Source organism: Saccopteryx leptura, chromosome X (genome assembly GCF_036850995.1).
Source record: "Saccopteryx leptura isolate mSacLep1 chromosome X, mSacLep1_pri_phased_curated, whole genome shotgun sequence".
In the NCBI taxonomy this organism is placed as follows: domain Eukaryota; kingdom Metazoa; phylum Chordata; class Mammalia; order Chiroptera; family Emballonuridae; genus Saccopteryx; species Saccopteryx leptura.
Genome location: NC_089516.1, coordinates 99,752,250 through 99,765,685, shown reverse-complemented (window position 1 = coordinate 99,765,685; position 13,436 = coordinate 99,752,250). Strand labels below are relative to the sequence as shown.

The window sequence follows — 13,436 nt, the reverse complement described above, 5'->3', positions numbered from 1 at the left end:
TTTTGCAATAAATCTATTTTTAAAATCCTTACTTCTTTGGTGGTATCCATGTCAAAATGACAGTTCATATTAATTGCCTAGTGTTTTGGCTCTATAAATGTCAGAGCAATAAACATAGCTCAATTTTTTAATTGGCCTTTTCTTTGTATAAGACTTAGCAATAGTCCAGTAATGTCCATAAATCCTCTACTTATGCCTTCTCAATTTCCTACTGAGACAAAATATATCTGGAGGTTCCATACTGGTTCTCAACGAAATCACCATAAATAGCAGAATAGTCCTATCTTCAGATGAACAAAGTACCTGGGGTTTTCAAATCTTGTTCACTATGATAGACCTGTTCTTTCATTTGTGCATATATTTTGACATAATGAGAGAAAAAAATCAATCATCACCACTTTACACCAGATGAGTGAGAAAAAATAAATAGCAACAGAGATTAAAAGCCTATAGAGAGTGTTCTTTTCATTTATTTATTTTTACTACTTTGGTCCAGGTGAAAAAGAATGGCAATTACCTTAGAAGAACATAGCTCTTGGCCTCCAGATTCTTTTTGTAACTTGGCTCGTATCATGGATTCTGAAGGAAAAAGATGGGGAGTCATACATTTTCCTTAACTGTGGTGTAGTCACAGTCTTGCAGCTGTCTGTGTCTAATCAGTTAAGAATCCAAGCCAAGAGTTCCATACAAATAGAATGTCTGAAATTATAAACTCTTGATGAATATAAAATTAATTCAGTCTACAAAAATTAGCAGGTCAGTAGAAGTCAGGTCAGAAAAGGAAGTTTTTAGAGGAAAGTGAAGCTGAAGCCCAAATATATGTGAATTTTGGCAGATTCTCTTATTTTCTCCTTTGCTCTTAATGGAGAGGTCTATATCTCAATATATAGATATATATATACCTGCTGAGACATGAAAATAAAGAACGAAAGGGAAGTAGATTCATCTCTGGCTTGGCTCTGATATAAAGGTTATGTGACGAGTCAAGTTTTACATCTTGTGTGAATCTTGAGCTGTTGGGATTTCAACACATTGGGGCTAGCTATAGTTTATTATTGCCTTGGCACTTTGTGATAGTTTTATTTTGGTAAAATAAACTTAGCACAGGGCTAAAGCAATTAGTGACCATCAGGCTATCAAAGACTATTAAGGGCAGAATGTGTGAAAGTACTTAAGATTAATTTTTCTGGCAAGTAAGAGTGAAACAAAGCATGATATAGTAGAAAAAACACAAGACCAGCAAATTTAATATCTGCATTCTTCTTTCAGTCCTTCTCTAGGTCTCAGTTTCCTCATTATGAAAGGAGGGTGTTGGAGTTGCGGGTGGGAGCTGGTCTTGACAATATCAAATGCGAGTGCTAACTCTGAATTGCTATAATTCGAAAACATGAGTATTTGGAGACATGGAGAAAAATATGAGGAATATGTTGATTTATATTCTTCATGTGAAATAAGTCTGCAAGTTCGGTTGAAGATAAAGGTGTTCAATTTTAAAGGTTAACACAGACTGCAGATAACACTTCCCTTTGATCTTCAACTGTGCACTTCCTAGCCTCCTGTTACCAAACTTACATGTACAAGCTAACAAATCAAGGAAGAAGGAATGTGGCCTATTTTAAGCATTAGACACGATGGGCAGATGATCTACTAACAATTTCATTACTTTCTGGGATACCTTCTGCAATTAGTCTTGACTGCACAAAGAAGGATGCCATTCAAAGTAGTATGATATAACAAAAGGAGCCAAACTTGAAAGTCAAAAGGGTGGGATTCTGTCCTTTTTCTGCAATTGATTTCTTTCAAAATGCTAGATTCTTTTTTCTTGTTTTGTCTATAAAATGAGTGTTCCAGATTAAATCATGACTAATGTTTTTTGTTTTTTTTTTTCCTCTTCCAAATCTATGATTCTAATTCTCTCTAGGCAATGGAAGTACTTGTAAACCTTTGCCTTCCTTTGTGGTACAGAGTTAAAGCATGGTTCCAACCCTGGCTTAAAAAAAAAGTGCTGGGGGATAGTGAAAATTAATCAGTCTCATATTTACAGAATTCAACTCACATAGTTATTTTCTTCAGCATAAAAAAGAAAAAGATAAACACAATATCTATACCATAGCTCAGTACTCTCTCTTAAGTTGTGAGAATTTTATTCATAAACTTGCTTTCTTAATCCTTTCACAGCGAGGAAGTCGTGCCAGTGTAAGCTTCCAGATCACCTCGGAGGTTCAAAGTGGGAGGTCCCCAAGCCTCTCCTTTTCTTCAGGGAGTCTAACTCCAGCTACCTATGAAAACTCCAACATAGCAATTTATGAGGTAGGATATCAACAGATATATAATCTGTTGCCTTCTTGGGTTTTAAAATGAGGCAGTGATTTAAGAATTAGTCTGTGGGCAATAATATTGAGACTTTTGGTAAGTCTTTTCAGTTTTTTTCTCTGTTATCCCCTTACAAACTTGTTTGGTTGACATTTTTGACAATGATTTTCCTTAGCAATTCATCTACTTACTTAAACTTTGTTGGTTTTTCAAGTTCATGTATTTAATATGCATGTAAAAGAGGCTGTAAGAGCCTGATCTGTGGTGGCGCAGTGGATAAAGTGTCAACCTGGAATGCTGAGGTCGCCGGTTCAGAACCCGGGGCTTGCCCAATCAAGGCACATATGGGAATTGATGCTTCCTGCTCCTCTCCCTTCTCTCTCTCTCTCTCCTCTCTCTAAAAATGAATAAATAAAAATCTAAAAAAAAAATTAAAAAAAAAAAAGGCTGTAAGACCCAAACACTTAACCATGTCACTCCTTCCAGAAGCTATAGACATAATAATAGAAGAAATTACTTTCTAAGTCAACTTTTTGTGATGGGAGGTCTAGATAAATATTTGTGTAACGTTTGAGATAAACTCTTCTCTTCAAGTGCTAGTTTATCTTCCTATAACTGTTGTACTCTGATATTATTGAAGGAATAATTTTTAAATTATTCATTTATTTATTTAAAAATATACATTCATTAGTTTTTTTAAGTCTGTACTGACTCTCTGAGTAGCAAGTTAACTTCTGTGTAAAATAGAAATCTTTTTCATTTCACTTAAGTTTCTGTCTTTCAAGCTTTAAGAGGCCACCTCTGACCCCTTGTTCTAAGATACTGGAATTTGGCAACCAGAACAAATCTTGCATCAGTTGGAGAGTTGAACTGTTTCTTCTCAGCAGGAAAGAGTTAAGCAGGGGGTAAAAGGGAAACTTGACTGCCTTTCTGTCCCTCCTAAGTGAGGCCTTCCCAGTGTGGTTTCCTTGTTTTGTTTGAAGATACTCCCAAAAGCATCAAACACTCTCAACTTCAATAGTAACTACAAAGAAAGTCCAAAACAAGATAGAATGGGTTTTTTAATTGTCTACCACATTGGGTTTTCCAAGTGAATGTTCTTGTCCATTAGCTAAATAATTGACAGGGACCTAAAACACCAAAATTGGCATGGTACATATTTGCTCAGTGTAGCTGAGTCCTTTGACTTAAATTTGTGACAAGAAACATTTGGATCTTGCCTTGGACTTCATTTAATTTGCTTTATGTCTAAACTTCAGGTATTGGGGGATTGACAATTCTTCTGTCTCAAACACTAAAGACAAGATAATCACATAGCTTTTGAATGTCAAATGGAATGGGCTGATGGCTTTATAAATGTATTGACACCTCTAATATTATGAAGTAAACTTCAATTACCTAAGGCAGTCTCTTGGTTTTTCATCTGTAAAAGGAATGGTTGAACTAAATTCCTAAACTTGATTGTTCATTAGAATTTCCATAGGAAACTTAAAAAAAAATACCTGTGCCAGCTGTGGCCAGTGGCTCAGTTGACAGAGCATCAGCCTGGGGAATGGAAATCCCGGGTTTGGTTCCCAGTCAGAGCACACAGGAGAGGCCACCGTCTGCTTCTTCCCCTTCTGCAGCCAGTAGCTAATTGGTTTGCTCATCAGCCCTGGGCACTGAGGATGGGCCAGTTGGTCCAAGTGCATCAGCCTTGAGTGCTGGGAATAGCTTGGCTGATCCAAGCATTGGCTCCAGATGGGGTTTCCAGGTGGATCCTAGTTGGGGTGCATGTGGGAGTCTGTCTATCTCTCATCCTCTCACTTAAAAAAAGACTTGTGCCTAGGCTTCAACCCTAGTAATTCTGATTCATTTGTTATGAGGTGGGATTAGGCATAAGTAGTTTTTATTAGTTCCCTGTATGTGTAGGCAAAGTTGAGAATTGTTAGACTAAGAGACCACTATGGCCTCTTCTGGCTTGGATATGCTATGATTCCCTGATTTTATGGAAGAATCTATGTGCTGAATTGTGGTATGTTTTATTTGGTGGATTTGGAAGGTTATACTGCAGAACTGAGAAGGTAAAAAAATAAACATTGTATGTGTAACTGGCCTTTAAGTGTTTGTCAGATATTTCCTCATTTGGGAAGGAGGCAGAGAGTTCAGTTAGTTTCTGGATTGACTTTTGGTCAGTTGGATGATGAGTATTTTTTTTTAAGAATTAACTTTTTTTTAGATTTTATTTATTCATTTTTAGAGAGAAAGTAAGAGAAAGAGAAAGAGAAGGGGCGAGAAGCCGGAAGCATCAACTCCCATATGTGCCTTGACCAGGCAAGCCCAGGGTTTTGCACCAGTGACCTCGGTATTCCAGGTCAATGCTTTATCCACTGCACCACCACAGGTAGGGCAGATGATGAGTATTTCTGAACTATGTAGGCCAAAGGCGGCCTTTATCTGCACAAAAGGAGTGTGTTAGTGAGAATAATGTCACATAATGAAGTCAATATTAGGCTGATGGTGGGGTGCAAAGGAAGACAGCTGAAACTAGAAAACTGCCTGGTTAGGGCTGAAGAGAACTCCGGCAGGGAGCCTAAGTTAATTGAATCAACAGACCAAACAATAAGGTTCAGTGTGCCTTCTGAAATGGTTCTCTATTAGGAGTGTTTTAAAGAAGATTTGTTATGTAGTTTGTTTAAAATAAATCAATTTTTATGAGAACTGCTATTAGAATATCTGGAAATTCAAGGAAATGTGCCTAGAGTAATAGATACCTAATAAGAAAAGACATATTTCTCTAAGGATGTGCCATAACACCATACTATATTGCAACAAATTGACACTTTGATATACCCTTCAGAATAGAAAAACCAGCTCTCATTTAACAGATACTCTTGGAGATGTGAAAGGAAAGCTAGATGAGGAGACCTCTAGGGAAAAAAGATTGTGAATAGCAGATGCATTAGAAGCATGTCATGATATGCTCTAGTAGCCATGATCTAGGGGAGAGGAGTGAGATGGGCAGTAATGAACCAGGGCACAGATGGAGAGAACCCACTATAATTACCAGCTCTCTCCATTCTGACTCCATCTGCGTCTTAAGTCCTCCTTTTGTTTTCCTCTTTGTTTTATTTGTCTTTCTCTCCCTGCATACCCTGACAATTCATCTTCCTCTCCCAGAGCCTTTTACTCTTATCTTTCCACTTTCTATATTCCTTATAGCCCACTCTCCAACCCTCTCCTTTTCACCAAACATCTTCTCTCTCTCATCACAAAATCATATCATCAAAGCTGAAGAGGACCTAATAATTCAGCTAAATTGTTGAACTGTATCAGTGGGGAAACTGAGGCTCAGGCCAATTAAATGGCTGCCCTAAGGCCACCCCTGAATTAGAAAAGGAGCCAGGTCTAGGACCTAGTTCTCTTGACTCTTACTTAATAGACCATGGCCTTAGTGCAAAACTAATGGACTTTAAATTACTTCTGAAACTTTAGTGGACAGAGTTTGATGTCTCTTCCTCTTAATTAAAAAGTGAATGATGAGTGAAGTATTTTATCGTTCTTTCTCTTAAAAGAAAAAAAGAAAACAAATAGTACATGTGTGGTAAAGATAAAAGCTGCCCATTTCCTCTTCTTCCCTCATTATTTGTGAAGTAGGACACACACAGACTCAATAAAATGTTTTCTTATAAACTGTGTGAGAATTATTTAAATCTTAAAACACACACACACACACACACACACACACACACACACACACACACACACACACACACATTCCCCAAACCAAAGGAAGCCCATGGAAATAAACAGCAACAAAGTGAGAAACGAAAGACATTGGTTCTGTTACTACCTAGTTTTCTGGCCCTGGGAAAGTTATTTAATCTCTTGGGGTTTAATTTCTTTAGCAAATGAAGGGATTGGCCTAGGGATTCCCAACACCCTTTCCAGGTCTCAAATTTAATAAATTGGTAGGGCACAAAGATCTGCTTAACTACCTGAAAAGCTAATAAGCCAGAGTGAATGTTAACCCATGTTTGTAATAGGGCTGGCTCTAGAAAGAAGGTATTTGGTATTGGGTATAGTCAGAGTCAGAGCTACCAGTACTGATATTCAGGTTGTGCCCTACACAAGGGAAGCATATCTCAGATGGCACTATTCACAATGTTTGTAGACATATACTAACTTATATGAGAGAGATGCAGGTGTGGCAAATAGATTCTGGCATTCCAACTTAGTTCTAGAATGAGGTATCAGGGGCATCCTTTCATATATACACTTGTACCAGCACTCTAGACCACGTACATACACAATTACTGTTAAACATATGTGCACTGGCTATGTGCTATTTTGACCATACTCCAAGAGTTTCTTGAGGTTACTCCTTTATCCTGCTAGTATTCTTGTTGAAACAATTTCAGCTTCTCAACCCCACCTCTACAGCTTGACTCCAAACCTGACAGTGAAATCTCACCTGGCAGACAAGGCTTGGTGGTATGCAGAGTATTCATGCTGCTAGTGGAATGTATTCCTTGGTGCCTGGAAGATGTATGAGTAAATGAGAGTGTGGTATATCCATGTATGGTTATAGCTGTGGCTGCTTCTCAATATCACAGGGCTGCCACATGCTGTAACATAACTTTTTTTTTTTTTACTTGAGGGAAAGCACCCTTTTTAATTAGCACAAAGATACAATAGTGGCTAGGAGTGACCATGGGTCATGTCATATAGTTGCAAAGGTGCTGGGAAAGCTTTATTGCCCACTGACATATCCCACACATAGGCTGATTTTGTGAATTCCCAAGTTAGAATTTTATTCTTTCAACTTAAACTTTGACCCCTCGAAAGGCCAAAGTCCCCAGAAGGCTAAAACTTCAAGCTCACATCAGGCCCTCATGACTTCTACGATTACATAAGTGTGGGGAGAAGCCTGAGACTTGGCCTTTCTAACCAGTTCCTAGGTGACCATGACATAGCTGGACTGGGGCCACACTTGAAGAATTGCTCGGTACAAGACCAGGAAAGCTACCTTTGGTTTTGGGACTGTTCTGCTGCCAGACACTGATCCTGGAATGCCTTTCTGAAATCTGTGGGCATTAAGCCTGGCTGGCACAGTTTTGTTCATCTGCTGAAGGCCTCTAAAGCCATTCCCTAGTTAAAGGGTTTTGAGCTCCTTGTCTATAAGTTGCCCTCTAACACAAAGTATGGGTGAGTAACTCAGATGCCTGCAGCTCCCATTATTAGTCTTTGCCCCTGGCAAGTCTCCAGATGCAGTGCCACAGCTGGATGGATATATTGGTTACACTCTCTTATTCTCAGAATTTGACTGCACAGAGCTTTCTGCTTTATTCTATCTACTTGATGACAAATTGGTGCAGTTTGAAATGGAATCTCCAGGCTATGGGTAATAGATGTGAAAGCACTTTGAAGAGTAGAGGGCATTGTGCAAATATAAGGTATTATTATTATGGAGAAAAAGAAATCTATATTTGTATTGCTTTTTTAAAATTTGGGTTGGACAGAAAGTAAATAGGGTTTGATGACTGATGAATACTCGAGGCTATGGATGTAGAAGAAAATTATCTATCAGGTACTGGCATTAAAGTGAAGACAATTAAATAATTGTTGTTTTAGACTTGACAGCAACCTTAGAAAATGCTGTTTTGTACTTAAAAATCAGAAATAGACTTCTGAAAGAGTCTAGGTTACTCATATTACAATGATAATACATTTGTGCATCTAAATAAAAAAAGTTTAATCTATATTTAAGCCAATCAGTTTATGATTAAAGTATAAGAGGACCCCAAAATGGCCTGTCTCATGAGAGAAAAATGGATCAAAGTAAATGCAGGAAACATTTGCTGCACTACGTTTCCCACCACAGATGCCTCAAGGCAGTGAGAGTTGCAAACACCAACAATCACCATTAATCACAGGGAACCTGGTGCTACATCACTTAGCTATAAATAAGTGAAATGAGATAGCACTTTCTGCAGTTAGTTAAGGGAGTTGTTGCAGAGAGTGGTATCATTTCTTTCTGGGGGTCTGCATAACTTCAATTATTTTTCTGTCTTTAGTTAATTGGAATTTTTATTGTCTCTGTATGACCTCACTTTTAGCTCAGAATACATAGTGCCCATGGGGCGGAGAATGAGAGAGGAGGAAAAAAGCCTGTTTGGGTTGATGTTCTAACTGTACACCCTTCAAGTGGAAGAGACACTTACTCTATAGCTCTAAAGCTAATAATCTCATCACCATTCTCTACCTTTTCTTTTTAGGGTGACTGGGTGTGGCTGAAAAAGTTCCCTTCTGGAGATTTTGGAGATGTTAAGTCCATCAAATCAAGTGCAAGTGATATGCTTGAAATGGTATGTGAAAAGCCCTCTTTTATATACATTCATACTAAAACTAACCCTTTCTTCAAAGTAACTGACAGGCAGTTAGGAAGACCTCTTAGCACTTGCAGAACTGTTACTGGCTTGATATGACCATTTAATACAATGGCAAAAGTGTGGGCTCTGGAGTCAAAGAGTCATGAAGATTTCCATACCCAGCTCTACCACTTAAGAGTTATTATTTACTCAGGCAAGTCACCTAAATTCCTTGAGTCTAATTTTTCTTATTTGTAAAGGAGTGCATTAATGTCTACTTCCTGGGGTTGAAATGAGGATTAAAAGATATAATGCATGTAAAGCATCTTAGATATTTCCTGACATATAGCTTTTTTTGTAAAATTGTAGCTATTGTAATAATTATTAAATACATATCCCACAATCATTCAAAATCTCCAGTTGCCAAACCTAGGAAAGTCACCTGGTAATTTCTCTTTACATAAGAAAAATGGTGATTTCCCCAATCTCACCAATTATGGTCAAAGATCCTTGGATGGTTTATTTAAGGAAGCAGTCCGCAGATAAGGCAGGAATTATGATTCTTCCCAAATCATTTAAAATCTTGGCTCCTCTTCAAACTTTCAGTACATGAAAGATTTGTGAAACTTTAAAGTTTCATGTCAAATATAGGACTAACAAAATTATTGGGAGATAAGACACATTCAACTCTTAAACTTTTGATGGTAACCAGCTAGGGAGATTTTATGGCATAAGTGAAGTACATGCCTACTCAGTAAATGTTCAGATGACCATGACCATCTAGGTAATGCAGATGCTCCAAATATTCTCTGTTTCCTAGGGTTGTCCAGAATATGAGTAAGATATGACTCCATGTAGGTAACTACCTGCTACCTACAATAGAATTTTCTCTATTGGTTATAACCGAGGATATGTGACTATAAAGATGCAGGGAAAACTTCGACCTAAATTTGTTTCCATGCTAGGGCTACTAGTATAAAGCTAGATGCTGTAACAGAAAGCCCCCCAAATACTTAATGTCCTAAACACAGCAGAAGTTTAATTTTCATCCAAAAACAGTCTAAGGTAGGTTTTATTAGTTAGTTGGTGACTCTCTTCAAATATGGTGATTCAGGGGCTCAGAATATGGTCATCCTATGATTCTGCTGTCTCCTAGGGCCTCATCAACATCTGCATTCATCTACAGATGCAGAAAATATAATGGAAGTTGTATATTCACTTATTAAAATCCTTAGACTATAACACTTAGTAATATCACTTATTACTTCCTCTCATTTTCTATTGATAAGAATTCAGTCATATGGCTACACTTAGCTCCAAGGGAGACTAGTTGTTCTTCCAATAAGAAAAGAAAATGGCTTTGTATTGAACTGCTAGCAGTATCTGACATAACCACTTTGTATTCTGTCTTCCAACAGAGGTTCAGAGCCCAATAATATTGGATGCTTAGTCTATAAGAGCTGCTACAATGAAAACCTTAGAAGATGTTGTCCACTTTGCTGTGTGTGGGCTGATTTTCCATGTCTGCCTCAGCTGGTTTAGGCTAGACTGTAATTTTATTTTGTTTATTTCTGCATCTCTAGCATGAAATGCAGTTTCTTGGACACAGTATGCACATATGAAGTACTTTTCACATTATTAAAAAAAAGTTAATAGTTGCAAAGGAAAAATGTCAGAATTCTAGATGTTTCTTCTGAAACAAGTTATGTGGGCAGTTTATTCCATCTTTTAAGGAATTAACCTTCTTTAGCTCTCCTGGGTCACTGATGTCCATTCCACAGGGTCACCAAAGAATCAAGAAAAAGGCCACAGCTCCAGCATTAACTTATGATATGCTAAGAAATATCTCTCTTGGAAATTTCTCTTTTTGACCATTGCATTCCTTTTCTATCACTGCCTGTGATATTGTGATTTATAATAAGAAATATATTTCATCCTTGTTTCCATTTCTGGGACAGAGCTCCTAAAGCCCTTGAAATTTCGCAATTGATGAGAATGATATAGACAGCATTTGTTATGTTAGTGAAGTAGCTATAGAAAAGCACCTAAGGATGAGAGCTGTTTGCCAGGATAACCAACCATGTGGTCAGAGGGTTAGAACTTTCAGTCCCATCACACTGATCATAAGAGAGAGGAGAGGGGCTAGAGCAGCAGTTCTCAACCTGTGGGTCGTGACCCCGGTGGGGTTCGAACGACCAAAACACAGGGGTCGCCTAAAGCCATCGGAAAATACATATTTATTATACAATACATTTTTAAAAAGTTGTGGTACATTTACACAATGAAATAGTACATAGTCATAAAAAGGAAGGAAATCTTACCTTTTGCGACAGCATGTATGGACCTGGAGAACATTATGCTAAGTGAAATAAACCAGTCAGAGAGAGACAAGCTGCATATAATTTCACTCATATATGGAATCTAGTAACAAAATTACTTAACAAGCAAAATACAGACAGACTCATACATGGAGAGCAGGCTGACAGCTGTCGGTGGGAGGGGGAAGGAACAAAGTAGGTAAAAGGATAGAGCAAAAATAGACAAAATACAATGGGCATGGACAATAGTGTGGTGATTGTCGGGCAGGGGAAGAGGAGCAGGGATTGGAGTTGGAAAAATGGTCATGGATGAGGACTTGACTTGGGGGGGATGGTAAACACACAATACAGTGTAGAGCAGCGGTTCTCAACCTGTGGGTCGCGGTCCCGGAAATACAAGTATTTCCGATGGCGTTAGGCGACCCCTGTGTTTTGGTCGTTCGACCCCCACCAGGGTCGCGACCCACAGGTTGAGAACTGCTGGGCTAGAGGATGAATCAATCACCAATGGCCAAAAATTGAATCAGTTGTTGTGCCTATGTAATGAAGCCTCCATAACCCCCAAACAAGCTTCAGAGAGCGTCCAGGTTGGTGAACACATGGAGATTTGGAAGAATGGCTTGGAAAGGGCATGGAAGCTCTGTGTCCTTCCCCCATACCTTGCACTATGCATTGCTTTTATCTGGCTGTTCCTGAGTTACATCCTTTTATAAACTGGTAATCTATTAAATAAAATGTTTCTATGATTTCTGCGAGCTGCTCTAGCAAATTAACTAAGCACAAAGTGGGGTTCATTAAACCTCTAATCTATAGCTGGTGAGTTGGAAGCCCAGGTGACCTGAATTTATGATTGGTGTCGTAAGTGGGGTGGAGCATTCTTGTAGGACCGACTCCTCAACCTGTGGGAGCTGACTCTGTCTTTAGGTAGATAGTACCAGAATTGAGTTGAATTGCTGGACATTCAGCTGTTGTCAGAGAATTGCTTGGTTGTGTGGGAAACTGCTTTACCACCCACACACACAGAGTGGAATTGGTGATGAAAACTCTTACTACCCTAACAAAATAGCACAAATGTAGTGGCTTCAAATACCACCAATTTATTATCTCACTGTTTAGTAGATCAGAAATCTATGTCAGCTCAGCTGAGTCTTCCACTTAAGTGTCACGAAAGGCAGAAGTCAAGGTGTCAGTTGGGCTGAGGTCTTGTCTGGAGTTTCTTGGGGCATACCACTTATAGGTTCATTCAAGTTGTCAGCAGAATTTAGTTTCATGCAGTTGTGAAACTGAGACCCCTATTTCCTTGACGACTGTCAGCTAAGAGACATTTCTAGTTTCTAGAGGCTGCCCAGATTTCTCAGTTTGTAGCCTCCTTCCTCAGTCTTCAAGCTAAGAATCAAGCATTGAGTCCTCACACTATGAATTTCTGAATTCAGATCTTTAATGTGATTAGATTAAGCATACCCTGCTACTCTCCCTTGTGCCACATAGCACAATCATGGGAGTAACACTAGGGTTTGGAGATCACTGGGCCAGAATTCTGCTTACCATAACCACAATCATAAAAAGGGTGAAAGAAGGGCATGTAGCTCAAACTCTGATCCACAATTGAGACTGGGCAGCTGTGACTTTTCTCTTGCCTTCTGTTTCCAGATGAAAGATCTGCGCCATGAGAATGTTAACCCTTTATTGGGCTTCTACTATGATTTGGGGATGTTTGCTATTGTGACAGAATTCTGCTCCCGAAGGAGTCTTGAAGACATACTGATGAATGAAGATGTGAAACTAGACTGGATGTTTAAATCATCACTCCTGCTGGATCTTATCAAGGTTAATGAAAAGACTGAGGAAATCTTGAACTTTCTCTGTAGATTAGAACTTAAAAGATTTTGGGTGTTATGTTTTCCCTGTATCATTGTGATGATCTCACTACTCCACCTTCTTTACCAGGGTCTGCCTCTCATCCTGTCTCACAATCTCTTTGTCCATATCTGTTATAACAAGGATTTACTTGCCTTGACCTTTCCCCCCAATTATCTTTCTTCCTGTTGGCATTGAGTACTTTTCACCTTCAGCAATTCTTTCTTCCATCCCGCTTTTCTGATTTCTGGATGTGGAAAAGTGCTCATTTCCAGAATCTTTGGTGCTACTTACCCCACCTTCTCATTTTTACCTTCTAAAAGGTGGTTCAGTCTAGAACTAGGTGATGGATCTTTTCATACTCTCAATCCCAGGGTGAATGAAACCCAAGAATTAGACAACCTGGGAAAAATCTTACCCATTGCAGACTTTGCTAAGAAATACTGGAGCTATAGCCTGAGTAGGTGGTGGTGCAGTGGATAAAGCATCGGATTTGGATGCGGAGGACCCAGGTTCGAGACCCCGAGGTCGCCAGCTTGAGTGCGGGCTCATCTGGTTTGAGCAAAAGCTCACCAGCTTGGACCCAAGGTTGCTGGCT

The 13,436-nt window shown here is 38.9% G+C and overlaps 1 protein-coding gene across 4 annotated transcripts in view; it reads left to right on the top strand.

Moving 5' to 3' along the window:
* Positions 1–13,436, top strand: part of GUCY2F (guanylate cyclase 2F, retinal) — a 120,193-nt gene that overhangs the window by 46,566 nt on the left and 60,191 nt on the right. For all 4 annotated transcript variants that reach the window (XM_066357156.1, XM_066357155.1, XM_066357153.1 and 1 more), the window contains 3 exons: positions 2,179–2,310; positions 8,571–8,660; positions 12,632–12,808. In XM_066357156.1, the coding sequence (XP_066213253.1) occupies positions 2,179–2,310; positions 8,571–8,660; positions 12,632–12,808 (399 nt within the window). The remainder of the gene's footprint in view (positions 1–2,178; positions 2,311–8,570; positions 8,661–12,631; positions 12,809–13,436) is intronic.